The sequence below is a fragment of the Canis lupus genome, chromosome 5 (assembly GCF_011100685.1).
Source record: "Canis lupus familiaris isolate Mischka breed German Shepherd chromosome 5, alternate assembly UU_Cfam_GSD_1.0, whole genome shotgun sequence".
Lineage (NCBI taxonomy): Eukaryota > Metazoa > Chordata > Mammalia > Carnivora > Canidae > Canis > Canis lupus.
Window position 1 is genome coordinate 65,113,786 of NC_049226.1, and position 27,425 is coordinate 65,141,210.

The following is a 27,425-nucleotide window of genomic DNA, read 5'->3' on the forward strand; positions in this document are numbered from 1 at the left end:
AGGAACCCTTGCATGGACACAGGTGTGCATGCAGGGGTGCGGTGGGGTGGGTGCAGGTATGCCTAGTGATGTGTACATGGTGTGGTGAGACATGTACACACAGATGTCCATGTAAAACATCCCCAAAGACAGGCATGTCCCCCAGTGTCTGCTCACGTGTAGACCTCACATAACTCATATGGCTAGCCCCCACAGACACACAGTAGTGCTTCTCTCCCACCTTGCCCTGCTGTGCGTTGTGCCCCGTGTGGCCAGTGGTCTCCTCTGTGTCTGCAGGCGACTTCCTGCTCCTGCTCTGCGCCTCCCAGCAGTGGCAGGTGTTCTCGGCTGAGCGCACGGAGGAATGGCAGCACATGGCCGGCGTCAACACTGACCGCCTGGAGCTGCCATTGGGTGAGCCCAACGCCGTGCCCAACTTCATCTACTGCAGGTGGGTCCAGGCGTGGCCGGCCTGCAGAGCGTGCTCAGGGCTGGGGCTCACCAGGGCTGCATCAGCGGCTCCTCTGTGTGCCAGACAGGCAAGCCGGGGACAGGCTGGTGGCCAGGACAAGGGCCGGACGCTGCCCTGGCAGCAGGGGCTCGATCCATGGGTGCCACCCGGAGGGAGTGGGGTGGCCCGGCCCTTGCAGTAATGCCCCGTCTGGCAGGTCCTACCTCGACATGCTGAAGGTGGCTGTCTTCCGCTACCTCTTCTGGCTGGTGCTGGTAGTGGTATTTGTCACGGGAGCCACCCGCGTCAGCGTCTTCGGGCTGGGCTACCTGTTGGCCTGTTTCTATCTGCTGCTCTTCGGCACCAGCCTATTACAGAAGCACACACGCACCCGCCTCGTGCTGTGGGACTGCCTCATTCTCTACAACGTCACTGTCATCATCTCTAAGAACATGCTCTCGGTGAGCCCGGCACCCCCGCCTCACCCCCTGCCCCCCACTGCCCACCCCACTGGGCCCAGGCTGATCTTCTTCCTGCCCTAGCTCCTGTCCTGCGTTTTTGTGGAGCAAATGCAGAGCAACTTCTGCTGGGTTATCCAGCTTTTCAGCCTCGTGTGCACCGTCAAAGGCTACTATGATCGTGAGTGGGCCGGGGGTGCGCTATGGGCTGGGCTCGGGGACACTCACTGCTTCTGGGGCCCTGTCCCCTGAGCCTGACCTGTGCCGGCATCCATCCTGCAGCCAAGGAGATGCTGAGCAGGGACCGGGATTGCCTGCTGCCCGTGGAAGAGGCCGGTGTGCTCTGGGACAGCATCTGCTTCCTGTTCCTTCTGCTGCAGCGGCGCGTCTTCCTCAGCCGCTACTTCCTGCATGTCAGCGCCGAGCTCCAGGCCACCGCCTTGCAGGCCTCCAGGTCAGCCCTGGGCCTCACACCCCCTGGGTCACGTGTCACTGTTCCATCACCGCATGTCACTCAGGGTACCTCCTCGGGCCCTGAAGCTCTGCTGCTGGCTGGCAGTTCAGCTCACTTTTGCCCTGACTCCGGCCTGTGGGTGCGTGGCTGCTGGACGGCCTCCCTCTCTCGCCCTCCTTGGGCTCCTATTCCCTGGGGACTGGCTGCCAACAGTGGACACCCCTGTATTTGCATGGTTTCACCCTCCATGAGACCAGAGGTGGCAGGAGGAGTCTTCTCCTCCTGAGCCCAGCACATGGCAAGGGCGGGTATTGATTTGAGGCTGAGCCCAGAGGTGTGGGGAGCCATGGAGCTGGAGCTAAGTGTCCCCAGGGTGACACTGCCTCCCTACAGGGGCTTTGCGCTGTACAATGCTGCCAACTTCAAAAGCATCGATCTCCACCGTAAGGCCGAGGAGAAGTCCCTGGCCCAGCTGAAAAGACAGTAGGTGCCATCTGGGGCGGGGGGCACCCCGAGCTCTCCTGATTACTCGGTGCTCAGAGCCACCCCCTCACCCCCACCCCCCAGGATGGAGCGCATCCGTGCCAAGCAAGAGAAGCACAGGCAGAGCCGAGCGGGCCGCAGCCGACCCCAGGACACCCCAGACCCCACCCAGGAGCCAGGTGAGCAGGCGGGGCTGGAAGGGCTCTGGTGACCTGGTGTGTCCGTGCCCGCTGGACTCTGCTCCTGTCCGTGCCACGTGCTGTTCCACAGGCCTTCCACCTACCTGTCCTGTGCCTTGTGGTCACTGTGTCCCTGCAGGCCATGTGGCCAGCCTGCCACTGTCTGTCTGCACTTGTGGCCTGTCCTCTCCTCCCCACAGCACCAGGAGGTCCCTCCATCAGCACACAGGTGGTCCCCATCGGGGGCTGCCCTCGCCCTCTCCATACCTCTCTGCTGGCTCATGTCCGCCCTGCCCCTCCACAGGGCCTGGCAGTCCAGGGGGCTCCTCCCTGCCACGGAGACAGTGGTGGCGGCCCTGGCTGGACCACGCCACAGGTACCACCCCAGCCTGGCCTGCTATGACCACCCTCTTGGGGCTGCTGTGCCCAGGCCTCTCCTTTCTTGGCTTCTGTCTGCCTTCTGAGCAAGGGATCCCGCCATGTGTCCACCTCTGGCTGTGCTCTCTGGCCTTTCCCCATCTCTGGCTGTGCTCCCTGCTTGATGGGCTCTCACCCCAGCCCTGCAGTAATAAGGGGCTGAGCCTCAACTTAACCAGGTCCCCACAGCAGGCTCTGTGCTCTCCTCCCGTTTGGACTCTCAGAAGTCTGTCTAGCGCTGATCCCCAGCCTGGCCCTTGTGTGCCTCTTGTCCTGCCTGGTCCTGCCTGGTCTCATGTCTCTGCTCTGGCCTCTCCTGCCAGCTGACCCCAGCCTGCACAGGCTGCTCTCTGCCTCCAGCCCCTGTGGCTATCCCTAGGGGGGAGGGGGGCACGTGGGCCTCTGCCTCTGGGTTGTGGGGGCCCCTGGGGGAGGATGGCCCTCAGCCCCACCCTGCCTGCAGTCATCCACTCTGGGGACTACTTCCTATTTGAGTCGGATAGTGAGGAGGAGGAGGAGGCCCTGCCCGAGGACCCCAGGCCGTCAGCACAGAGTGCCTTTCAGGTGAGGTGGGAGGGTCCCTTGCCTGCCTTCCACTGTCCATGGGCACCTGGGCCTACACAACCAACTGTGGGGAGGAGAGATCCTCTGGCCAGCCCGTCCAGGTCCATTCAAACCCGCAGAGTCTCCAGTCAGATGGGCTGTAGGAGGTACAGGTCATGGGCAGCTACATGCCCCTCTGTCCAGTCCCTCCCAAGGTCAACATGCTGACCATCCAGGTCTGAGTGGCTGCCAGCAGCCTGGCCTAGCGGAAGGGTCATGCATGTTTGCTGCAAAAAGGGGCCGGGAGCCTCCTGGCTGTCTCTGGGTCCTCAGTTCTCAGTGACAACCGTGCGCAGGCTGGCTCTGTGTCCTGCCTTCCCGCCATGGTCCCATAGGACCTGTTTCCTGCTCTGGAGCAGGGAGCCAGCAGAAGGTCCCCAGTGGTGGCCTGATCCCAGGCACCTCCTTGGAGCTCACAGGTGGGCTGAATAGGAACTGCTGTCCAGGGAGGCAGGGCATTAATCCAAGGACCTGGTCCACAGATGGCGTACCAGGCATGGGTGACCAATGCGCAGACAGTGCTGAGGCAGCAGCGGGAGGAGCAGGCGAGGCAGGACCAGACAGGGCAGTTGCCCACGGGTGAGTCTGGCTGCATGTGGGGTGGGGGCAGGGTGGGGCACGCGGGGTGCAGGGCGCAGGGCTGACCAGCACTCCTGTGCCCAGGAGGCGGCCCGGGACAGGAGGCAGAGCCAGCGGATGGCCCAGACGAGGTGGTGGCTGGTGCGTGTGCCCCAGAGCCTGGAGGTTAGGGGCGTGGGGGGGCCTCCCACTAGCAGCCTCTACAGCATCCCACCTCCTGCCTGCTCTGCAGGCCGCAGCCACGTGATGCAGCGAGTGCTGAGCACTGTGCAGTTTCTGTGGGTGCTGGGCCAAGCGCTGGTAGATGGGCTGACAGACTGGCTGCACACCTTCACACGGCACCACCGCGCCATGAGTGACGTGCTGCGCGCCGAGCGCTACCTGTACACACAGGCGCTGGTTGAGGTGAGTGTGCAACCCACCCCCCGTGTCCCCAGGGACCCCCCCCCCCAATTGGGAACCTGCTGCCCTGAGCCCCCTTGGTGCCCTTCAGGGCAGAGAGGTGCACCGGAGCTTGCTGGACCAGCTCTACACTGGTGAAGCCGAGGCTGCCCCCGCAGTCCCCTTGGGGGTCCGAGATGCACCAAGTACAGCATCAAGGTAGGTGTGAGCTGGCAGGGCTCAGGAGGCAGCCGGGAGGTACATGGCCTGCTCCGCCAGGTATCTTGACGCCCCTCCAGCCCAAGAGCCTGGAGAGCAGAGCACAGGCTGCTTCTGTGACCAGCCTTGCCTCCCCTAGTGGGCTGGGGGCTGAGGAGCCGCTGAGCACTGCGACAGAGGACACTGGCAGCCCCCTGAGCACCGGCTACCACACCCGCAGCAGCAGCAGCGAGGAGGTGGCCACTGAGCCTGGGGCTTCCCTACACGGCTCTCGGGAGCTTCCTGCTGGCACTCCTACCCGGATGCGCACAGCCAGTGAGCTGCTCCTCAGCAGGTCAGGGGTGAGGGCCAGGTGGTGGGTGGGCCACAGGCACCAGCCTCAGGGCCACCCCCAGCAGGAAGGGGTGGCACCACCTTGGAGTCAGGCCTGGTGGTGAAAGGGGCCTGGCCATGGCTCCCTGCAGGCACCTCCGCATCCAGGAGCTGGAGGAGGCCGAGCTGTTTGAAGCAGGGCAGGGCCGGGCACTGCGGCTGCTGCAGGCCGCATACCAGTGTGTGGCTGCCCACTCAGAACTGCTCTGCTACTTCATCATCATCCTCAACCACATGGTCACTGCCTCAGCCACATCCCTGGTGCTGCCTGTGCTCGTCTTCCTGTGGGCCATGCTGTCCATCCCCAGGCCCAGCAAGCGCTTCTGGATGACGGCCATCATCTTCACCGAGGTAGGCCACGGCTGGAGCGGGAGGGATCGGGGCCTGGCCCCCCCTATGCTGAGTCTCTTCCCCCACAGGTGTCTGTGGTCACCAAGTACCTGTTCCAGTTTGGCTTCTTCCCCTGGAACACACACACAGTGCTCCGGCGCTACGAGAACAAGCCGTACTTCCCACCGCGCATCCTGGGTGTGGAGAAGACAGACAGCTACATAAAGTATGACCTGGTGCAGCTCATGGCCCTCTTCTTCCACCGCTCCCAGCTGCTGGTGAGTCCCCTGGGCCGGCAGCCAACGGGCAGGAAACTCCCAGTTCACACCTCACCCACTGGCTGCCTGGTTCCAAGAGGCAAGGCTGGAGGTCGTGGGTTCCAGGGTGAGCCTGGCCTGAGCACTGCCCGGTGTACCATGCCAGCCTCTTCAGCTCCCTCCCTCCTTCTGCAGTGCTATGGTCTCTGGGATCATGAGGAGGACCCGCTGTCCAAGGAGCATGACCGTGGAAGTGAGAAGAAAGGGACCGAGGAGGAACAGGCACCACTGGAACCCCAGACTGAGGAAGGCACAGGGCCCCAGGGCGAGCCAGTGGTGGCCGGGGCCCTCACCCAGGACCACATCCAGGCAGAAGCAGGGGATGGGCCCCCAGAGCCTCCTGTGGAGCTCAAGCCCCGAGACATAAAGCGTATCAGCCTGCGTTTCAGGAAGAGGCGGAGGGAGACCACAGAGCCTGTACAACCCACAGCCACTGGTATGACAGCCCTGTCCATCCATAGCCACCTCTTGCCCCCCTGGGTCCCCTGCAGAGCCGATGCCCCCAGCTGTGTTCCCAGGCATACCCTGTGTGTCCAGGTGACATGGCCCCAGCTGGCCCACTGCCAGTGACCCAGGGAGGTCGCCGTGCTCAGCCTGCTGGTCTGAAATGGGGCGATGCCAGCCCTTGGGGGTGTCTTGGGGTAATCAGGAGTCTGAACTGGCCCAGCACCCCCTGGGCTCTGGTCAGCAGCAGCTAATCCCTGCAGAAGGTGTGGTGGTGGCCTCCCGCAGAGAGAAGTGGAGTCGCCCCCGGGAAAGAATGACAGCCATGGGGCTCCGACTGCAGACCTTCTGCCTGGCCGTGTGAGTGACTGGCAGCTGCTCCTGGGCGAGGGCGAGTGGGAGGAGCTGTGGCAGGCCCTGAGCCCCCTGCACCCTGCCCTCACCCACAGGGCCCAGAGCATGTACCGGCCCCTGCGGCGCTTCTTCGATGACATCTTGCACACCAAGTACCGTGCAGCCACCGATGTCTACGCGCTCATGTTTCTGGCTGATGTGGTCGACTTCATCATCATCATCTTCGGCTTCTGGGCCTTTGGGGTGAGCACAGAGCCTGGTGGCCACCCCGCTGCCTATCTCCTACTGCCCCCTGACCCCTGCTCTCCCGGCACAGAAACACTCGGCAGCCACAGACATCACATCCTCGCTGTCGGACGACCAGGTGCCGGAGGCCTTCCTGGTCATGCTGCTCATCCAGTTCAGCACCATGGTCATTGACCGTGCCCTCTACCTCCGCAAGACCGTGCTGGGCAAGCTGGCCTTCCAGGTTGTCCTGGTGCTGGCCATCCACCTCTGGATGTTCTTTATTCTGCCCGCTGTCACCGAGAGGTGGGTTTCTGGCCACGCTGGGGCTGGGTCCCCAGGGACCTTGGGGTTCCAGCCTTGGGCAGGGTGCCCTGACCCGACCTTCCTGTCCCCTACAGGATGTTCAACCAGAACGCGGTGGCTCAGCTGTGGTACTTCGTGAAGTGCATCTACTTCTCCCTGTCTGCCTACCAGATCCGCTGTGGCTATCCGACCCGTATCCTTGGCAACTTCCTCACCAAGAAGTACAATCACCTGAACCTCTTCCTCTTCCAGGGGTGAGTGTGGGCTCACATGGGGCTCAAGGAGCCAAGCTGCCTCTACCAGGCCCTCCTGACGGGTGCTCCACCTCGGGCAGGTTCCGGCTTGTGCCATTCCTGGTGGAGCTGCGGGCCGTGATGGACTGGGTATGGACAGACACCACGCTGTCCCTGTCCAGCTGGATGTGTGTGGAGGACATCTACGCCAACATCTTCATCATCAAGTGCAGCCGTGAGACTGAGAAGGTGCCTGGGCTCAGGGAGTGGAGCAAATGGGCTACATGAGAGCCATGCAGTGCTGGCAGTCCCGAGTATGTGGGTCAGCTCGGGAGAGGACAGGCAGCTGGCAGGGCAGGCCCAGGAGGCCTGGCCACTTGGGTCATGGGCATGAGGACTGGGACATGGGGGTACCGAATGTCAGCTGAGTTTTCTGCTGTGGGAGTGGCTTCAGTGGGACCCCCCCCACCCCCCCGCCCCAGTCCATATGTACATTGCGGAGACTTGGAGTCACAGAGCTGGCAGCTGTCACCAGGCAGGTCTACAGCACACTCATGCTCCTCAAAGACCCCCGTTGCCACCACTTTCATTGCCTTCGGCAGCCCCACCAACTCTGCACAGCTTTGCCTGTTCTGGACAGTTACTGTACACTCAGTCATACATCACGTGGCCCAGGTCTGGCGTCTGTAGTTTCAAGGCTTGTCTGTGTGGTCTATGTCAGAATTTGGGGTTTCATGGCTTGAGTAGCATTCCTTCCTGTGATTGTCCCCACCTTTCGTTTATCCAGCTATTCCAAATAGCAAGGGATGGCAGGTTGGTTCATCCTGTTTATTCCAACACCCACTGCTGTGCACACCCACAGCGGGGTGGAAGGGTCAGGGGGCAGCTCCTGGTTTGGCCTCTGCTGTCGCCAGCGACTGCCCCCCCCAACCCCCCCCCCAGTTACCACCAGCGCTTGGGACTCTGTGGTAGTCACTCCATGGGGTTTCTCCAGTGGTGAACGATGGTGACACTTTTTTCCTTGTGCTTGTCGGCCTTTTCTTTGCTCCTTTTGTCGTTGGGTTGCTTGTCCTCTTATTGTTGAGTTGTCAAGAATTCTTTCTGCATTCTGGACTCTATATGCTTACCAAATAGGATTTTCAGGTAGCTTCTCCCAATTCTCTGGACTATTTGTTGTTATTTTTTAAGACATTTATTTAGAGAGAGAAACATAGGGGATCCCTGGATGGCTTAGCGGTTTGGCGCCTGCCTTCGGCCCAGGGCGTGATCCTGGAGACCTGGGATCGAGTCCCACGTCGGGCTCCCTGCGTGGAGCCTGCTTCTCCCTCTGCCTGTGTCTCTGCATCCCTCTCTCTCTGTGTGTGTCTCATGAATAAATAAAATCTTTAAAAAAAAATAGAGAAACAGAACACAAGCAGGGGGCAGGGGTAGAGGGAGAGAGTAGCAGACTCCTTGCTGAGCATGGAGCCTGATACAGGCTCAATCCCACGAGCCTAAGACCATGGCATGAAATGAAACCAAGTCAGAATTAACTATGAGCATCCTACCTTTTGAAGCATAGAAGTCTCATTTTTTATAACGTACAGGGTTTTTTCTTTCGTTGCTCATGCCTTCCAGTTAGATCTGAGAATCTTTCGTCAAATCCACAATAAGGAAGCTTTGCCCTAAGAGTTGTACTGAGGTCTTAGATAATATGGGTCCTGCTTTTTTTTGGCATGTGGACATCCCATTGTTCTACACTGTTGTTGAACAGACTATTCTGGCGCCACTCAGCATGCGGGTTTATTTCTGGGTTCTACTCCATGCCATCTCAAGTGCCATAGTTCTGCACTGCACTCTGATGCACTGAGGTTTGGCTTCCTGGGACCCTGGTGAGCCCCAGGAGCAACAGGGCGAGGGGAAGCAGGCAGCACTGAGCCCTTTACCCCTGTCCCACCCCCCAGAAATATCCCCAGCCGAAGGGGCAGAAGAAGAAGAAGATTGTCAAGTACGGCATGGGCGGTCTCATCATCCTGTTCCTCGTGGCTATCATCTGGTTCCCGTTGCTTTTCATGTCCCTGGTACGCTCTGTGGTTGGTGTCGTCAACCAGCCCATCGATGTTACTGTCACCCTTAAGCTGGGTGGCTATGAGGTGAGTCACCAGTTTGCTCCAGCAGGGGAAGAGGGGCTGCTGGCTGCAGACTCCACCCCACTCACCTTCCTGGGGTCCTACCTAGGCACTGGCCACCAGGGGTTTGAGAGGTCCTTTGTCCCATCATGGTCCTACATCCTGCTATCCCCCACAGCCCCTCTTTACCATGAGTGCCCAGCAGCCGTCCATCGTGCCGTTCACACAGCAGGCCTATGAGGAGCTGTCCAGACAGTTTGACCCTAACCCGGTGAGTGGGCCCCACCCTGCAGCTGCTGGGGGAATGGGGGCACTTAGGTGCACCTCGCTCAAGTGCCATCCTGGGTCCAGTTGGCCATGCAGTTCATCAGCCAGTACAGCCCCGAGGACATCGTCACGGCACAGATCGAGGGCAGTTCAGGGGCACTGTGGCGCATCAGCCCACCCAGCCGGGCCCAGATGAAGCGGGAGCTATACAATGGTACAGCTGACATCACCCTGCGCTTCACCTGGAACTTCCAGAGGTGCGTCCTGGGCTTGGGCAGGACCTGGGTGGCACATTGCCCTCAGTGGCTCATGCTGTGCCCTGGCCTATAGGGACCTGGCCAAGGGCGGCACCGTGGAGTACACCAATGAGAAGCACACCCTGGACTGGGCCCCAAATAGCACTGAGCGGCGGCAGCTGGCCAGCCTGCTTGAGGGCACCTCGGACCAGTCCGTGTGAGTTAGGGCCCCGGGGGAGGGAGGGGCTGAGAGGAAGGCTGGGCCTAAACGGTGGGCCTTGTCCCTTCAGGGTCATCCCCCACCTCTTTCCCAAGTACATCCGTGCCCCTAATGGGCCTGAAGCCAACCCAGTGAAGCAGCTGCAGCCCAGTGAGTGTGTTGGGGTTGGGGGGCGGTGGCCCTTAGCCCAGGGAGAGGGTGGTGGCCTCACCAACTCTGGCTCTGCCCCAGACGAGGAGGCCGACTACCTAGGCGTGCGCATCCAGCTGCGGAGGGAGCGCGTGGGCTCAGGGGCCGCTGGCTTCCTTGAGTGGTGGGTCATCGAGCTGCAGGATTGCCAGGCCGAGTGCAACCTGCTGCCCATGGTCATCTTCAGTGACAAGGTCAGCCCACCCAGCCTTGGCTTCCTGGCTGGCTACGGGTAAGTGAGCTGCAGCTGTGGGCAGGCGGGGCACAGCTCCAGCAGCATCCCCGACTCACCCCGCCCCTGCCCGGCAGGATCATGGGGCTCTATGTGTCCATCGTGCTGGTTATCGGCAAGTTTGTACGCGGCTTCTTCAGTGAGATCTCCCACTCCATCATGTTTGAGGAGCTGCCGTGTGTGGACCGCATCCTCAAGCTCTGCCAGGACATCTTCCTGGTGCGGGAGACGCGGGAGCTGGAGCTGGAAGAGGAGCTTTATGCCAAGCTTATCTTCCTGTACCGCTCGCCTGAGACGATGATCAAGTGGACCCGTGAGAAGGAGTAGGAGCCGGGCTCCTGCGCATGTGCATGAAGGAGTTGCCCAGCCCAGCGCTGGGTGCAGACACCCCGTCCCAGGCCACCAGGCCCTGATGCTGCTGCCAGAAGGAAGCGGGGGCCCCTCCTTGGCCCGGCACAGGACCCCGGTCCCTTCCATCATCCCTGCTGGGCCTAGCACAGCCGGCACCCTGGGTCAGGGGGGCCAGCCTTCCCTTCGCCACGCGTACTGTAGGATTTTCTAATTAAAAATGTTTTTATTTATACAATCACATGCTGCTTGCCCATCCTTGCCCTCCTGCTTGGGGGTGGCCCCAGGCTCAGCTCCCAGTGGTGTGCACCTCCTCGTCACTGTTCTCAACCAGATACTCCTGGATATCCTGCGAGGGCCTGGGGGGAAGCCACACACTGGGAACCTGCCCTGCACATGCAGACGCCCAGCAGGACCCACCTGCACTCCCCAAGCATGGGGGCTAGCTCATACCTTTGGCTGCGGAACTGGGCCTCAGCCAAGATGTAAGGTGGCAAAGAATCCAAAGATGGCTGTAACAGAGAACCACCATGGACGAGGGGCCACGTGGCACCAAGCCCCTGGGAGTGGGCCTCCCCTGTCAGTACCCCAGGTGGGGAAAGGACTCACCACATCCTTCATATTCACACGGCAGCCATAGCATAGCTGCTCGATGACCTGGGAGTCCTCCCTGTGGGAGCAGAGCTGTACCTGAGCACCTGCTTGGGGCCCTAGGGAGTCCCACCTACCCTGGCCAGCAGCAGGGAGCTGGCTATGCAGCAGGATAGGAATGGACTCACCTTCTGCACAGCAGGGTACTCTGGCAGCACTTCTGGGCCCTGCCCACTTCTGCAGAACAGCAGGGCATGGGGGCTGCCCCAGCCTCAGCCAGTGGGGTGGGGGGCTGTGTCTGGGAGAAATCCTGGGTCTGAGCCCCAAAAGCAGTGGCACTGTCTGCAAGCAGAGATAGGCTGAGGGTCCTCCTGCAGCTACGCCCCCAGCTCCCACTGGTCATAGCCCCTCCCCGTCCACACAGACCAGCAGTGTCGACATCCAGCGAGCACATACAGAGCAGGCAGCGGGGGCCAGCAGCACAGCCATCCCTGGGAGCCTTGACCAGCTTCTCACTGGTCCTGTGGGTGTGGGAGACCCGTCAGGATGGAGCTTCATTCCCCCCAGAGCACGCGCAGCAGGGGGCAGGCACAGCACACCGCTCCAGCCCCTCCCACACTTGCATATACCTGTACACAGTGCTGACTGTGGAGGGGAACTGAGCCTGCAGCCGGAGCAGGAAGCCCTCCATCAACCGGTGGATGCTGGCCTTTTCAGGGGCCTAGAGATAGTCAGATGAGGGCTGCAATGGCGGCACTCCGAGGCCTGGCCAAGGAGCCATCAGGAGGGGAGGCCAAGGCTTCACACCATCAGCCCCAAAGGTGCTGGGTCAGGGCTAGAGGGAGCCACAGCAGCCACTTCTGAACTGTCCCCGTCGCTGACCACAGCCGCTGTGACAACCTCCCTGCGAGCCCCCTTTTCGTTGAGGGTACCAGGCTACCTTTCTATGGTAGCAGGGGGAGCGCCCTGCGCATGCTCCCAGAAGGCAGGGCACCCTGCTGTCAGCGCTCAGGCCACAAAGCTGCTGTGGACACCGCTTGGGCCACTGAGGTGTGCCGGCATGACCCCATGCTAGAAGGGGGCCACCTGCCCAGGTGCTACCACTCACTCACCTTTGTGTCAATGGCCGGTGTGAAGATGGAGGGAACTGCGAAGAGGCGGTTGTAGAAGGCGACCTCCTTCAGTGTGTGCTCACGCATGGGCCGCACCACCACCACGTCACCATGCCGCTCATCAGAGAAGCCCTGCGGTAGGGGTACATCCCAAAGCTCGCCCTGCAGACGGCTCATAGCCCCTCCTTCCCTGGCAGCTGAGGGGGTCACAGGCTCCCACAAGGGAGACTCTGGGACTGGACTCACGACACCACCTTCAGGTGATGGGGGCCGGAAGGGCCCCTGAAAATCTTGGACCCACGTACCGTGTCCCAGGCGAGGAAGGCCCCTCTCCCCAGTGCCAAGCTGGTCATGAGCTTGATGGCCAAGCGAGTACAGCTGTCTCCCGTCATCACCTTGGAGTAGCCGTGGGTCCGGGCCACGTGGAGGAGCAGGTGGCCCCTGTAGAGCAGGGCACAGGGTCTCAGGGGGCCAGATGAAGCAGGGCCAAGCCCCCGGCATGAGGACAGGGGCTCACCGCAGGGTCTGCAGAAGCTCCTCTTTGGCTGTCAATGTCTTCACAGAGTCAAACAGTCGGGAGAGAGCTTCTATGTGGGCAGCTGGGGGTGGCCCAGCCGGGTCCTGGGGGTCCTGGGTGCAGGGCTGGCTCAGCTGCTCCTCCTGCTGTGTGGGGCTGGGGCTGCTCCCTACCGTATGCTGCTGCTGGAGGAAACTATCCACAGCTACCTTGTAGGTCCCCTCAGTCCCCACTGGCTCCTGGGCAGAGCAGCGCAGCACAGACGGCGGCAGGGTGAACACCTTCCAGGGCAGGGAGAGTGCATAAGGCCTGGCCCACTTAGTGCTGAGAGCAAACAGGCCAAGGGGGAGGCCCACGGCCAACACAGCAAGACACAGCAAATCGGCACAGGCCCCTCAGAGTACGCCCCAGCGGCCCGCCCCCAGAGACAGGCCCGCCCACCTCTTCCAAGGCAACAATGTGCCACGGGAAGCCAAAGCTCCGGAGGATCAGCTTTACTTCAGCCAGGGTTTTTGCTCTATTCTCCCAGCTCTGGCCACAAGCTGCTCCCTCTGAAAAATTAAGGCACAAAAGAGTCATGGCTACAGAAGAGCTGAAGACGGGACAAGGCCAATGCTGTGTGAGGCACTACCAAGCTTTTCTGTGGAAACTATAGGACGCTAACCTGTGCTAGAGGGAAGTGTTTGCAGAGTGGGAAGTGGGTTCTCTGCAGGGCACAGGGGAGGAGCAGGGAGAGGCATGACGGCCAGTGGCCAAGACCCATCTGGGAGCCTGTCTCAGGGAACAAGGGGCGGAGCAGGCCAGCATCTGGCGCCTGACCCTTTCCACCCATGCCTCCTGATCCATGGAGGCTACACAAACACTCCTGACTCTGATATAAGGCTAAAACAAGACAATGGTGCCTTTGCTGCCAGTCCCATGAGAGGTCTCCAAAACACGCCCCCACCAGGGCCTCCTTAAGGTCACAGAGCCAGCTGTCTCAGTAGGGCTCGTCCTGAGCAGCTGGGAATGGACCAGGGATGGCTACACATACCATCAACGTACACGACCCCTGGCACAAAACGCAGTCTTTTGGCAGAATCTTGACTCAGGCCCTGGAGAGAAAAGGACCAGGACCTCAGCCCCATAGTCAGAAGCCAATGCCTTTCCCAGCACAAACTGTTTTCCATCTGAACTAACGTCCTCCAGGAAGGGGTGGTGACCCCTCACCTAGTGCAGACAGACCATTCAAACAGGGTGCCGATCAAGGCCCATGGGGAGGCCACACAGCCTAACTTGGTCCAAGTGGCCTGCCTGGGCATCCTCACCGCCCCAGTGAGACCTGCTCCACAGCAGTTTGTCCTCCCACCTTTCCTAGCAATGTCCTGAGAGGCGCGGCCTGCCTGAGGAAAACAGACTATAATCAAGGCACTGCCACTAGAAGAACGAGGGGCTCCAGGTGCCAGACAAAAGGCCAAGGGAGTGGGCATGTGCACCAGGCTAGGTTTAGGAGGCCACAAAATGAGAGCAGGAGAGCAACCACAGAAGCACCACCCTAGAGCCCCTGGTACAGACCACCCTTTTAAATCCATGCCACTCACTCTAAGTGCAGAGGGTCTGTGTATGTCCCGGCCCTGGGTCAAGGCCTCCGAGGCAGCCAGGGCCCTCAGGAGAAGCCCTAGCCGTCTTTGAGTGGGCTGCCCACTGCCTGGAGCACAGCTCTCCGTTGAGCACCCTGTTCCCTCCCCCTCCCCACCTGACTTCACCTGCCAAGCCCACTGCTCTTTTGGGTCTCCCCTTAAACTTCAGAGAAGCTGCCCAACTCCAGCCAGGCAGGCTCCTTTTGGGTTCCCCAAGGCACCTGCTTGTATTTCACGGTCCAGTCTTGTCCTGGACCCAGGACCAGGGGGGAGGCCCGTGAACTCAGCAACATCTCAAGCAAGGTTCCACCGTGCTGCCACACCTTCCCAGGGACTATGATTCTACACAGTCAGCGAACACTACTAAACCGGGCACAGCTGAGTAGTGCAGACACAGCTTCTGTTTTGTGTATCTCTTGTATACACATCTGAGAACCCTCCAGGCATCCTGGCTAGGGGTGGGCTGCTCTTGCTAGCTGCAGGCAAGAGCCCTTCAGTGCTGGGCCCCCAACCCTGGAGCTTAGCTGGGTGGTAGCCAGGGCCCCAGATGCTGTGGAGATGTACCTCAAGGACCTGCCAGACCATGGAGCTTGATGAAGGCCCCCCAGACCACGCCAGGAGCACCTAAGAGAGAAGGAAGGTTACTGGAGAGACTGCATCCTCCACATGAGCGTCCCTGAGAAGGGAGGCAGGGGCTGACAGCCAGGGCCCAGGGGGGACTCTGCAGAAGAGTCATCCCATACACTACCTTCTCTCCCGGAAAGATCAACCGATTCTTCCCAAGCACGGCTCTGAACTTGTGGACATAAAAGGCCCTGAAACAGTCCCTGCAACAGACAACCAAAAGCTGTGGCCGCATAGCCCAGGCCGCCACCTCCACACCTGATGGGGACAAAGCCTGACACGCTGCTGGGTTATATTTTCCTTTTTTTACCAACTTCCATCTTTAAAAGCAGCATCTTGACAGAGGCTCTGCCCAGAAACTGGCAAGGGAAACCGGGGCTGTGGGGTTCCTGCCAACTGTGTCCGCCCCAGGACCAGCCCCATGCTGCACAGGGAGCCCCACCTTGGTCCCCAGCAATCCTTACCAGTGTGAACTGATGCCCCAGGGGCCCAGAGCCCAGATGTACCTCCAAACACTCAGGAAGGTGCAGTGGGAAGAATGGACGGACAAGAAAGTGCAGGGCAAGGCCAGCCTGACCCTCCCCTGAGCAGAGTTGAAGGCCCATTCCCAAACTCCCACAGGGAGAGGTACCACCTCTTGGGGTGAGGGGGGAAACACTGAACAGGCAGCAGGGGGTATCCTGTGTCCCAGAGCGCCACACTGGCCAACTGAGCTGATACCATCTCCAGAGATGCCTGAGAAGCTCATGCAAATGCAGAGTCCTGGCTTCTTCCTCAAACCCATAGAATCAGAACTTCTAGGCCGGACCCTAGGAATCTGCATTCCTGGTAACCTTCTATCTGGTTCGCAGGCTTGGCCACAGCTTAGAATTACTCCGGCCAAACAGACCAGACAGAATGTGCCAGAGTGAGGCCCAGGCACTTAATTTAAAAGCTCCCTGAACCAAGAGAAGAATGTGCCCTGAGAGCTGCCCCACACCTGGGGCTATGCCCCTAAGTCTACTATCTTTTCCCTACTAAAACACACCAGGGGTGCCTGGGGAGCTCAGTCAGTTCCGTGTCTGACTCTTGGTTTTGGCTCAGGGCATGATCTCAGGGTTGTGGGACAGGGCCCTGCAATGGCCTCTGCACTCAGTGAGGAATCTCCTTCAGAGTCTTTCCCCCTTCCCCTCTGCTCCAACCCCTGCTTGCTCTCTCAATTAAATTCAAAAAGTCTTAGGGATGCCTGGATGGGTGGCTCAGCCGTTGAGCATCTGCCTTCGGCCCAGGGCGTGATCCTGGAGTCCCAGGATTGAGTCCCACATTGGGCTCCCTGCATGGACTCTGCTTCTCCCTCTGCCTCTGCCTCTCTCTGTGTCTTGAATGAATTAATTAAAAAAAAAAAAAAAAAAAAAAAAAAAAAAAGATCCCTGGGTGGCACAGAGGTTTGGTGCCTGCCTTTGGCCCAGGGCGCGATCCTGGGGACCCGGGATCGAGTCCCACGTTGCGCTCCCGGTGCATGGAGCCTGCTTCTCCCTCTGCCTATGTCTCTGCCTCTCTCTCTCTCTCTCTCTCTGTGTGACTATCATAAATAAATTTTAAAAAAAAGTAAAAAAAAAAAAAAAAAAAAGCGAACATCACCAGAGCACCTGGCCCAGATCCCAGGATGCTCTAATCTGCGCCTAGATGTGTTCCAGCTGCGCCGAATGCTGGTCCTGCCTGTCCCTCACTCCACCCTCACTGCCAATATTCTCCGTAAGTGCCATCAGATACCCTCCTGCCGCTTGGCCCACAGGGGACCATAGGAGGATTACGGGGAACCCACGCATCAGAATCACTGAGCGAGGTCAGAAGTAAATGCTTCTGAACACAAGAGACAAAGGCACATAAACAGGGCAATCCTGGCTGCTGCGCCAGAGGGCTCGGCCTCCCACCCACGGCCAGGCCTCACCTGCAGAAGGCGTCTCCGGCTCGGATCACCACAACCGGTAGGCCATCCTTGCACTTCACGCATCTGAGCTCGCGGCTTTGGAGACAAGGGGGGCGGGGGACACACAGGTTGCAGCGCTCCCTCCCCGCGGGCTTCGGGGAGGTGGCACTACACTGTCACCCCGCCCTGGTGGACCAGGGCTCCTGCGGGCAGCTGGGCTCCGTCTCACCCAAAGCCCCAGGGTGGCGGGAGGGGCGGGGGCTCGTGCGCTAAACCAGCTCAGCGAGCACCGGGGGCCTCGGCGCAGGCTCCGCACGGCTGGCGCGGCGGGAGGGACGGCCCGCCGAGAGTGGATGGGAGCGGCGGGCGGGGGCGCCAGGGCAGCCCGTTCTTGGGGTGTGCGACCCCGGCCTCGGCCGTCTCCCGGCTTCCCGCAGCGCGGCGCCCGGGACGGACGGAGGAGCGCGGGCCGGGCCCCCGGGATGAGCTGTGCCGCCGGCCCAGAGCGCCGGGAAGGGCAGGGGCGGGTGCGGACGCCCAGCTCTCACCCAGGCCGCGGTGGCGGCGGTCCCTCTGGCACCGGGTCCCCGTAGTCCTCGCCAACCTGACACATGGCTGCGCTGGGTCGCCGCGTAGCCCGCAGCGGCGGCGGGGAGGCGCGCCCGGATCACGTCAGCCAGACGCAGCCGGCGCCGGGCCCAGACAGCGGGAGGCTAATGACGTCAGCGGCGCGGCGCCGCGGCCTGGCGAGGGGGCGGGGCGCTCCCTGATGACGTCAGTGCGGCGCCGTCGCGGCCGTGACGCGCGGACCTGGCCCGGCCGGGCCGGAACAGGGGCGGCGGCGGCGGCGGAGGCAGGCCCGGCCCGGGGATGGCGATGTTCCGCAGCCTGGTGGCTTCGGCTCAGCAGCGGCAGCCGGCGGGCGGGCCGGCGGGCGGCGACAGCGGCCTGGAGGCGCAGTACAGCTGCCCGATCTGCCTGGAGGTGTACCACCGGCCTGTGGCCATCGGCAGCTGCGGCCACACGTGAGTGCGCCGGCGCGGGGAGGCCGCGGGGCCGGGACGCCGCCGCGGGGGGGTGGGTCGGCGGCCGCCGGTGCAGCCCCGGGCCGGGCGCGCGGAGGACTGGGCGGGGCGCGTCCCTCCGCCTCGGCCCGGCCTCCTGCCCGCCTGCCCCGAGCCAGCCCCGCACGCGTCCCGGGGCCCCCGGGGTCGCCGACCGGCCACCTCCTGTTCGGAGGGCAGCGGGCGACCTCTGCGCGCGTCGCCTTCGGCTCGGCCTGGAGCCTGGAGCCTGGGCGGGGGGGGGGGGGGGGGGGGGGGCCGTGTCAATCAATGCCCGTGGCTCCTGCTGTCAGCGGCCTCCCGCTCTCGCTGTCTGCTTGTCGTTTAGGGGACAAGGAGTTCCCTAAGTTAGGAGAGGGACTTGTTTGGAGTCTGGTGCCCTTTCTGATGAAGGTCTTGGGTCGCATCCATTATTGAGCAGCCAGAGGAGACGGGCTGGCCCTGAGGACCGGACACCAGGCACCCTGCTGGGGTGTCAGCTGCACCATGCCCTCCGGTGGGGCCCTGCCCGGGTGTTTCAGCAACAGAAACCCAAGGAGGTGGCTCTCCTCTCAGCCCAGAGCTGCACTCGGGTCTTCCGGGAGCTGCCAGCCTGGTTGGAAGGGAGCCGAGATCCTAGTGTCTCCCCTTCCACTCTCTCCTGGCGGAGTAACACAGCTCTTGGGTGAAATCAGCAGGGCAGGAAGAGATCTCAGGAAGGTCTGGCCTGATGAGGTGGGGCTTCCACTCCCAGGGGTTGGGCGGGGTGCACCCAGCAGGGAGCTGTCCCTAGAACATTTTGCAAACAGGGGCAGCTGACCTAGGAAACTCCTGATAGAAAGGGGAGCTGCTCATCACCTGGGGATGGTGTCAGCGTCCGGAAAGCCTTCCCTTCCCTCGTCCTCCCTGCTGGGTTAGGCAGCACAGGCATCCGGACACCAGGACGGCACTGCCAAGTGATCACAAAGGGCACTCACTGTGCCTCACTTTGTCGTGCGGGTGTGACACCTTGTCTGGGGCAGCCTCCAAACAGGACTCCCTTCTTGTAAGCACATGGTAGTGGGTGCTTTCAGGTGTGTTCTGCATTTCCAATCCATCACTGAGAGAACTGTGGGGTTTATCCTGGGCCCCATTTTAGGGAGTCTTTCTCGGTTTTCGGGTGGTGTCCCCTTGGCACAGACACCCAACCTTGGATCACAGCATTTGCAGTCTCCTGGTTTGCGTGTATCTGTGTTTTCTCTTTTTTCCAGATAAGTCTTTTCTTAAGACATGTCTTTAGGACACAGCGCTGTGTAAAATTGTTGTGAACGCATCATGTCCTCTAAGTCCTTCCCACACTCGTGGTTTTTTTGGCAGAATCTCCTGTCTTTTCTGTTTCTGAGACTGATCCTTCGAAAACCTCTTCCACAGCTTCCTCCTTAGAAGACTTCCCCTCTAGCTCCCTCGGCGGCCTTGTTTTCTGGGCTCTTCTGTCCCTGTCTCTTCCTCTTCCTCGTTTTCTTGTCTTTTGTACCAGCACAGAAGACTTACAGGCTCACACCTACCTGGTGGCGGTCCAGCCACATGTCCCGCATGGCCTCGAAAACAGAGTTTCTGGTAGTGAGAGCAGCCACGTGTGAGCAATATCAAACAGAAGAGGACAGGTCACCGTGGGGGGTTTTGGGTGAGGACGCCGTCCATGGGGCTCGTGGAAGAGCTCCCCAGGCGCCCCCAAGGGAGCCAGTTATTCCTCATACTCAGGGACATCCTGCACAGTAAGTCACCTCTGAACCAGAAGTTATTACCCTCTGCTGGGCCCTCCTCTGAGGGCCTGTGTTTGAGGCAGGCTCTGCCTTGGGCTCCCTCTGGGCTCTGCTCTCCTTTTGTCCTCTCTCATGAGGGCTGTCCCATTGGTCCTTCCATGTCAGCATCCCCACATGCAGTTAACTGAGCAGAGATCACAGAACAACAGGCATGCTCACACTTAGGGGTGAATGTGGGGAGCAATGAGGACAGATGGTTTCCGCATACTCTGCACGTATAGCCTCGTGAGGTAGGTGCTTTTGTCGTTTCGGTTGTACAAGAGGCCAAATTCCCAAGTGTCGCGGCAAAGCCAGGGTGTGCGCTCAGGCAGTCAGGCTGCACTGGCCTCTTTGCCACTCCCCACCCCACGCAGCACTCCTGCAGCAGTGACCCTGGAGACCCTGGGGACCACCGAACCTTGACAGCCCTCTGCCCATCTGCACCCAGACCAAGGAGTGCGCCTCTCTGAGGCCCCAGGAATTCTGTTAGTCCCTGCTCAGCCGACTAGGAGCTCGGGCCTCTGTTCGGCACAGGAAGGCCTGAGCCCATGGGCAGGTCACCTAGATCTGTATGTGGGTGGACCAGGATGTGAGCTGTTCAGATCATCCTGGAAAGGCAGTGGATGTTGGGCGCTGCCACGCAGGACAACTCTGGGTCCCTGAGGCCCCGCACCAGCAGCCCATCAGGCACACCGCTGTGTGCAAGAGGCCAGCACAGGACTGAGACATGGTGCTGGTGCCACTACAGCCTGTGTGGTGGCTGTCCAGCGGCTTCACCTGTGACTGTGGGCCTGGTGTAGAGGAGCAGACCCCTCTGCTGGCTCTGTCAGTGGGGGAGGTATTCGGCCCCAGCTTGGGCCCACGTCAGCAGAACCTCCTTGGAAGAGGCAAGCGCTGCTCAGAGCACCACGTCACCGTGTGGAGACCAGGCTGCCAGCTGATGGTGCTTCCAGAGGTCCACAGAGCTGGGGGGTGGGCAGGCGAATCCGGGTTCAGGCAGGGTTCCTTCTGCTGGCAGAGGGGTGCCCTTCACCCCTACCTGTTGTCAGAGATGTGGTCCTCGGGCCTGCCCTGGACCCTGCCTTCTGCTGACGAGGTGCCGAGGACTGATCCCCTGAGTGCTCCTGTGGCCTCTCCTTCTGCATGTGTGTTTTACAGCTTTGTTGAAATATAATTCCCTCGTTGGAAATACACACGTCAGTGGTTCCTGGAGTCTCCAGTGTTGAGCCACCATCTCTGTGGGTAGGCAAACCCCGTAGTCCCCACCCCAGCAGCCACTGATGCACCTTCTGTCCGTCGATGGGTCTGTCTGGATTTCCATGTCCGCGGAGTCACACAACACAGGTCCTGAGCATGGCGTTCCCAAGACTCACCCTCGTGGCAGCATCCATCAGTGGCTCACTCAACCCCGGGGATAGGCCACTTCTGTGTGTCCATTAGCCATAGGCAACGTGGCTTGTTTCCACCCCGTGGCTCTTGTGGTGGCACTGCCATGAGCACCCACTGTGACAGTCGCAGAGCTCTCCTTCAGTGACAGGCGAAGTGAGAGGCCTCCATCAGCCGTTAGGCTAATCAGACCCTTGCAATGGCAAGGGAGGCAGCCCTGGAACACTTGCCAGAGTGCTGTGGGGTGGGTATGCGGGTGCCTCCTTTACACATGTGCCAGGGTGCCCGGTGAGTTCTCACCAGGTGAGGTAAGTGACAGGCGGGCCATGCTCCTTGCCCTGGGGGAAAGAAGCTGCTGGGAAAGCTACATCCACTGATGGGCCTCAGGCCAAGCCAGGCCATCTCCTGTGCAAATGTTCGTGCACATGGTGACGAGCCAGGTGGGGCTTTACCGGAAGCCAACATGGAGGAGGAGGGCCCAGGCTTGGGCAGCAGGAGGGACTCTGGATCACCTCCAGCTGCTTTCTCCCGGGAAGGAGGTGAAGCTCTGAGAGAGCTTGCCTGGTGGCAGAGAGAATGCCAGCCACTTAGCTTGCTGAGCGGCCGTATGTGTGGGAACACCCTCACATGCCGTGGCCCCCACAGCCCCACCTGCTTGGTGCATGCAGATGATTATACAGTTGCAGCACCCTGATCACATGCAGTCTCGGAAGGGGCTCAGTTTGTCTTGGGTGTGGACTGCGTGCTCTCTCGTCTGGGGCTCTGGGACTCCGTTTCGGCTTCTGCACATTCCAGATCAGGATCATAGTTAATCATCTACTTCCTAAGAAGCTGGGCCAGGGGGGTCCTGGGACCAAGCTCCTTTTTGCTGCCCATTGGGTGCTCTCCAGCCTGGCATCCCCGTGGACTGGCTGTCCTCCTGCCTGAATGCCGCTTGTGCCTCTGCGGCACTGGGGGGCTTGCGGGGAGGAGGGCTCACTGCTGGGGCCCAAGCGTATCCGTATCCGCTGGCTGTCGTCATGATGTGGCATCTCCAGGGACAGCACCAAGAGCTCAAGGCTGCAGGGAGCCTCAGGTGCCTGAGTGTGTGCCTGGGGCCATTAGTGTCACTGCTAAGCAGTCAAGAGCCCAAGTAAGGCCCCTTCTGTCACCACGCTTTGGCTCCGGCATGGTCACAAGGCTGGTGACACTGCACTTGGACAGCCTTGGGCTCCTTGAACCCTGTGCTTTTCTCTCCCAACACTGTTATTGATCTTATTCTCCAGAGCCCCCTGGGCTGCCCTTGTGTCCCCAGAGCACCTGAGGTGGTGGCATCACCACATGGCTGTGAGACGGGTAGGCTGTCTCAGGTTGCCCACCATGGCTGGAGCTTTTGTTGGGCCTGGAGCCACAGGGCCAGAACAGGACCTGGACAGCCATGGCCACCACTCCCCCGGCGTCCTGGATATGGCAGCAAGCCCCAGAAACCCTCAGCTGGGAGGGCACCGGGATCATCTTTTAGCCAGGGGGCGGCTGTCCAGTCAGTGGGATTTAAGAACAGAAATGACGGTCTCCAGAAAGGTGCCATGGCCAGCAGAGGGGAGCTGCCCTGCGAGGCTCAAAGCAGCCAGCGGCCCTCAGACCCGTATCCCTGTCCCTGCAGGTTCTGCGGGGAGTGCCTCCAGCCGTGCCTACAGGTGCCGTCCCCCCTTTGCCCGCTCTGCCGCCTGCCTTTCGACCCCAAGAAGGTGGACAAGGCCGCTCATGTGGAGAAGCAGCTTTCGTCATACAAGGCGCCCTGTAGGGGCTGCAACAAGAAGGTACCCCACCCCATAGGCCCTCCTGGGGCCAGGGAGACTGCAGCTGGGGGCCTTTTCCCACTGTCCTGTCCCGCTGTCTTACTCTCCTGTCCCATTGTCCTGTTGTCCTATCCCACTGTCCTGCTGTCTTGTCTGGCAGAGAGGGGCCTGTGCTCTGCCCCTCCCCCGCAGCACCACTCACATCAGGGCGCCTTCCCCCATCCTCCCCACAGCACCCTTAGCCCTGCCAACAGTGGGTAGGGCCCCAGGCAGAATGGGTGGGACCTCTCTGGTGCTGACCACCACCACCCATCCTGGCCTGTCTCTGCACCTATCCTGGCCTGTCTCTGCACCCCTCACCCTGGCCCAGCCCCAGGAGCTGTTCTTGACTTTGCCTTCTGACTACTGTCTCTCAGCTTAATACAGACATCACGATACGAGGTGACCCCTAGTTGCTCTGTCCTGAAGGTCAGGGTCTGGACAGACTGGGGCAACCCCATGTTCTGCAGTGAGGCACTTGGCTTCCTTCCTTGGCAGGCAGGCTTTCTCCCAGGAAGGAGCAAGCCAGGCCCCTCCTTGGCCTCCCACACACAGTGGCCCTGCTCTGCCACAATATGTTTGGGCTTATCCACACTCACAGGCCAGTGGGGCAGGCATGAGCAGAGCTGGGAGCCAGGCTGCCCTCAGGAGGCCCTTCTCCCATTACCCTGGACACCTGGGGACCATACCCAGCCCCACCTCTCTCCAGGGTCACTAGGCCCCTGAGTGAAGTCCCCATCTGCTTACATAGCACTGCTGGGCCATGACCTTTGGGGTCCTGGCCCCGTTGCTGGTCCCCAAATCCTCTGAGCCTCCCCCGCCTCTTCCTAGGTGACGCTGGCCAAGATGAGGGTGCACGTCTCCTCCTGCATGAAAGTCCAGGAGCAAATGGCCAACTGTCCCAAGTTTGTCCCTGTGGTTCCCACGTCCCAGCCCATCCCCAGGTAGGCTGGCTATGAGTGCTCGGGGCCCTTGTCCCTTGGAGGGGCAGCTCCTGGCCCATGTTGCTGTCCTAGAGGAGGTGAAAGAGGCTGTTGTGTCTCCTCAGCAGAGAGCCTCACTGCCTTGCAGGAAGGGGACCCCAGGGAGGGCCCAACAGGGTGGGCAGGCATCCTCAGAAAGGCCAGGGCCCAGCCAGGTGGGGGGAAGGGATGGGCCACAGAGTCTAGGGGGGAGCCAGAGTGGGCGGGGAGGCCAGGGTGGGCCATACCACAGGCGGGCGGTCCCCACTCATCTCCCACCACCGCCCCAGCGCCGTCCCCAACAGGTCCACCTTCACCTGCCCCTACTGTGGCGCCCGTAACCTGGACCAGCAGGAGCTGCTGAAGCACTGCGTGGACAACCATCGCAGTGACCCCAACCGCGTGGTGAGTGGCCACTAGGGTCAGGGGCCGGGGGATGGGAACGCTGGCGGGCCCCAACCCCAGCGCTGCTTCAGCTGCGCCTTCTCTTTCAGGTGTGCCCCATCTGCTCCGCGATGCCCTGGGGGGACCCCAGCTATAAGAGCGCCAACTTCCTGCAGCACCTCCTGCACCGGCACAAGTTCTCCTACGACACTTTCGTGGTGGGTGTCCCACCCTGGCCGCCCCGCCAACACACACTCTGGCCGTGCCCACTCTGCCCGGCTGCCCAAGGACCCAGGGGCATTAGGGCTACGCAGAGCAGTCCCACTAGGGCCCCCCTTTGCTCTGCTTGGTCACCCCTGTACTGGGCCCACAGTGGTCTGGAGACAGAGCGGGCCTGCAGAGGCAACAGCTTCCTACCTGGGGCTTGGAGAGGAGCTGCAGGGGCCCTGTCTCCTTCTGCATGCCGTGGCCCAGAAACCATGCCCCACCCCCCAGCCTACAGACCCTCCCACACCTGGCCCCATCGCCCCGGTCCTCATTACCAGGGGCCGTGGACATACCTGTCTTCTCAGTTCATCTCAACTCCGGTGCACGTAGTCCAAGGTGAAGGAGTTCACTCCTCCCATCGGCCCACTGGGTGCTCAGTCCCCAGGCAGGTGTCTACAATGTAGCATGCTGCGCGGGAGCCCCGTGGTGCCCTTGGGGAGGTGAAGAACATGGACAAGCCAGATGTGGATCACATGTGTGGGCAGCCTGTCCCCTAGGGCTGTCAAGGCAGCGACCCCATGGCACTGAATGTGCTGTTCCATCTGGGGGCCCTGGGAGGCAGCCAGTACATCCCCTCATCTTCACTGCCTATCTTCCAGGACTACAGCATCGATGAGGAGGCTGCTTTCCAGGCTGCCCTAGCCCTGTCTCTCTCTGAGAACTGAAGGCACCGCCCAGCCCTTGGACCTGAGCCCTCCCACCTCGGGGGACGGAGCCACCCTGAGGGACATGGCCATGCAGGCCCTCTGATGCCCAGCGCTTGCGTGGGAACCCACCTGTGGGACAAGTGGAGCCTCTGTCATTGCAGGACAGCCTGTCCCCAAGCCTGCCAGGGGCCTCATTGTTGGAGGGTGGCCATCAGTGCTCCTGGCCGAGCGTTGCTGGTTCCCTCGGTGCTTTGGGCTGAGTGGGCTGCCCTCGTGGGGCCGGCTCAGGGGGCCTGAGAGCAGTCGGCCATCTGTCTGTCTGTCTCAAAGCCATGCTGTCCTCCATGTCTGCAGAGAGACCCGTGCCGCCCCGCCACGTCCCGCAGGCCTGGCTGCCAAGCAGGAAGTGCGAGGGGAGTCCTGGCCGGTATCTGGCAGCGCTTCCACGTTGCGCACTCGGTACTGGCTTTTGTGATACCTAGAAATTCTGGCATTTTTCTATATTATCCAGTGTGATGATCTTTTCACATTTTATAGAGCAAAGACCGAGCAGTTACTCTTCACGTTGCAATACCCGTGTTTGACTAGGAACAATAGTATTTTTATGGAACATTTACAAAATTATATTTTTTAAAAAAAACAAAAACAGTCGTGGGGTCAGCATGGGAGAGGGAAAGAGAGGTGCAGACGCCAGAGCCAGAGCACACCCCGGGGCTTTGCTTGGGACCACTGCTCTGCTGAGTCCCCTGGGGCTGCTTTGTCAGGTTCCCCTTCCTCACCGCCAGGAAAAACCCCCAGGGCCCTTGGCCGCGTGCAGCGGCTGCTCCTCTGCTCCACATCCCCCCAGAAGCGCAGGCCTCCTCCCGCCAGGGTCCCAGCCCCAGCCCTGCTGTCCGTTCCCTGCGGACCACGAACCGTGTCGGTAGGCCACCCTGCGGGGGGATGGGTGAGGCTGAAAGACGCCGTCTTACTCTTTCAGTTCACGGCATAAATTAATTGCTCTTTTAAAAAAAAACTCCAATAAAACATTTCGAAGCGTCTATAGCAGCCGTGACCGCTAGGTTCATCTGGAAGGGTGAACAGCAGTGGGGAGTGAGGCACAGCCATGACCTCCTGCAGGTGTTTTTCTGTCTGCAGGCAGCTTGGCTCGGCCACATGGTGGGGGATGGTGCTGCCCGCCTCCGTAGGCTTTCCTTAGCCCGAGGCTCCCCAAGAACACATCCTCTCACAAACCACATCTGATCCCTGGTGACAAATCTTGGCAAAGGTTTGCCAGGTGGTGTGGTTTTCATCCCCTCCTCATCATGAGATGGGGTCCCCCGGAAGCTAGCAGGCTGGACTCAGGCTTGTTCTGGGGCCCAGATGTGGCCATGGTGGCCTGCAGGGAGTGTGGGTGACCCCAGGGCGAAGCCCCGCGGCTAGCTCTTGCCACACTGCAGCTTCCTTGGGCATCCTCCCACTGTCCCAGCATGTGCCCTTGGCACCCAGCCTCACTCGAGGGCTAGAGGGCAGAAGGAGTCGCTTAAATGTGGGATGTCGATGCAGACATGGTGCTCTGGGCCACCAGAGCTGCTTCCCCAGGCAGGGCTGTGTGCTGTGTGCTTCCTCTAAGCAGGTGGATCTCCAGAGCTCGAGGCCACAGCAGGGCCAGGCAAACAAGTCCCCACCAGCAGCCCCTCAGAAGGGTGGTGACGGCTGGCCACCCCTCAGGTCCTTTCAGTAGGAGCATCCAGCCCCATCTGGTTGAGGACACCAGTTCCAGGGAACAGGTGTGGTGAGGATACTGTGGAGCTCTGTCCCCTCGCATAGCCACGGGGCAAGAGCCACAGGATAGTGTCCACACGTGGCCTCTCATCCCTACCACCTAGCCCAGGCCGATGGGGCCACACAGAACACACCCCCGGCCCAGTGACTCGGTGCCCAGGACAGTCTCCCCAGGGGAGGGCATCAGTGGACCCTGACATGGCATGTGGTACGTAGGTGAGCTGGATCTCTGAATCCCACGGTGTCGGGGTGGGGACACTCCAGCTGAAAGCCACAGCACTAACAGCCTCCATGGGTCTTCATGTGAATCCCGTGTGTCCAATGAGAATGAGGAGGCCCCTCCCGCCAGGCCACTCTACATCAGTGTGGCTGCCTCCAGGGTTTCCTGCCATGTGCATGTGTGCACCTACATTCATACTCATGTGCACGTGCACACACATCCCCACACATACCCATGTGCTTTAGGCCGGGACTTCCTGGAAGTCAGGGTTCCCTCCCAGCCTGATACACACAAGGGCTGATGGTGTGCTTATCTCATCTTCCCCACTGCCACAAGGCCAGACAGCCCTATGCTCTGGGGTGCCCCTGCCCAGAGTGCACCACAGCGTGGGTGGGGAG

The 27,425-nt window shown here is 60.9% G+C and overlaps 3 protein-coding genes across 6 annotated transcripts in view; 2 read left to right on the plus strand and 1 right to left on the minus strand.

Moving 5' to 3' along the window:
* The window catches only part of PIEZO1 (piezo type mechanosensitive ion channel component 1), a 56,056-nt gene extending 45,431 nt beyond the window's left edge, over positions 1–10,625 (plus strand). The window contains exons 24-51 of one of the 4 annotated variants that reach the window (XM_038538060.1): positions 277–430; positions 648–891; positions 973–1,069; positions 1,171–1,342; positions 1,736–1,825; positions 1,910–2,004; positions 2,309–2,380; positions 2,885–2,985; positions 3,507–3,603; positions 3,688–3,744; positions 3,836–4,008; positions 4,097–4,203; positions 4,343–4,537; positions 4,668–4,926; positions 4,995–5,183; positions 5,358–5,658; positions 5,930–6,026; positions 6,116–6,263; positions 6,337–6,551; positions 6,647–6,805; positions 6,886–7,033; positions 8,728–8,916; positions 9,071–9,163; positions 9,244–9,416; positions 9,490–9,612; positions 9,686–9,765; positions 9,847–10,036; positions 10,114–10,625. In XM_038538060.1, the coding sequence (XP_038393988.1) occupies positions 277–430; positions 648–891; positions 973–1,069; positions 1,171–1,342; positions 1,736–1,825; positions 1,910–2,004; positions 2,309–2,380; positions 2,885–2,985; positions 3,507–3,603; positions 3,688–3,744; positions 3,836–4,008; positions 4,097–4,203; positions 4,343–4,537; positions 4,668–4,926; positions 4,995–5,183; positions 5,358–5,658; positions 5,930–6,026; positions 6,116–6,263; positions 6,337–6,551; positions 6,647–6,805; positions 6,886–7,033; positions 8,728–8,916; positions 9,071–9,163; positions 9,244–9,416; positions 9,490–9,612; positions 9,686–9,765; positions 9,847–10,036; positions 10,114–10,363 (4,268 nt within the window). In that variant the 3' untranslated portion in view covers positions 10,364–10,625. The remainder of the gene's footprint in view (positions 1–276; positions 431–647; positions 892–972; positions 1,070–1,170; positions 1,343–1,735; positions 1,826–1,909; positions 2,005–2,308; positions 2,381–2,884; positions 2,986–3,506; positions 3,604–3,687; positions 3,745–3,835; positions 4,009–4,096; positions 4,204–4,342; positions 4,538–4,667; positions 4,927–4,994; positions 5,184–5,357; positions 5,659–5,929; positions 6,027–6,115; positions 6,264–6,336; positions 6,552–6,646; positions 6,806–6,885; positions 7,034–8,727; positions 8,917–9,070; positions 9,164–9,243; positions 9,417–9,489; positions 9,613–9,685; positions 9,766–9,846; positions 10,037–10,113) is intronic. The other 3 variants (XM_038538061.1, XM_038538063.1, XM_038538062.1) reach the window with 3 other exon arrangements.
* On the minus strand, positions 10,591–17,463 carry CTU2 (cytosolic thiouridylase subunit 2). The gene is made up of 15 exons (XM_038538064.1): positions 17,305–17,463; positions 16,778–16,852; positions 14,972–15,050; positions 14,788–14,847; positions 13,638–13,698; positions 13,046–13,155; positions 12,605–12,885; positions 12,393–12,528; positions 12,088–12,219; positions 11,605–11,696; positions 11,402–11,496; positions 11,164–11,317; positions 10,994–11,054; positions 10,838–10,896; positions 10,591–10,743 (listed from the first exon to the last, which is right to left on the minus strand). Exons 1-15 carry the CDS (start codon positions 17,367–17,369, stop codon positions 10,674–10,676), a joined length of 1,530 nt encoding a protein of 509 aa, XP_038393992.1. The 5' UTR covers positions 17,370–17,463; the 3' UTR covers positions 10,591–10,673.
* Positions 17,464–17,575: 112 nt separating this feature from the next.
* RNF166 (ring finger protein 166) lies at positions 17,576–26,085 on the plus strand. The gene is made up of 6 exons (XM_038538065.1): positions 17,576–17,781; positions 22,609–22,765; positions 23,615–23,727; positions 24,036–24,150; positions 24,240–24,347; positions 24,996–26,085. The coding sequence occupies exons 1-6, from the start codon at positions 17,627–17,629 to the stop codon at positions 25,059–25,061; spliced, it is 714 nt and encodes a 237-aa protein (XP_038393993.1). The 5' UTR covers positions 17,576–17,626; the 3' UTR covers positions 25,062–26,085.
* Positions 26,086–27,425: the final 1,340 nt, after the last annotated feature.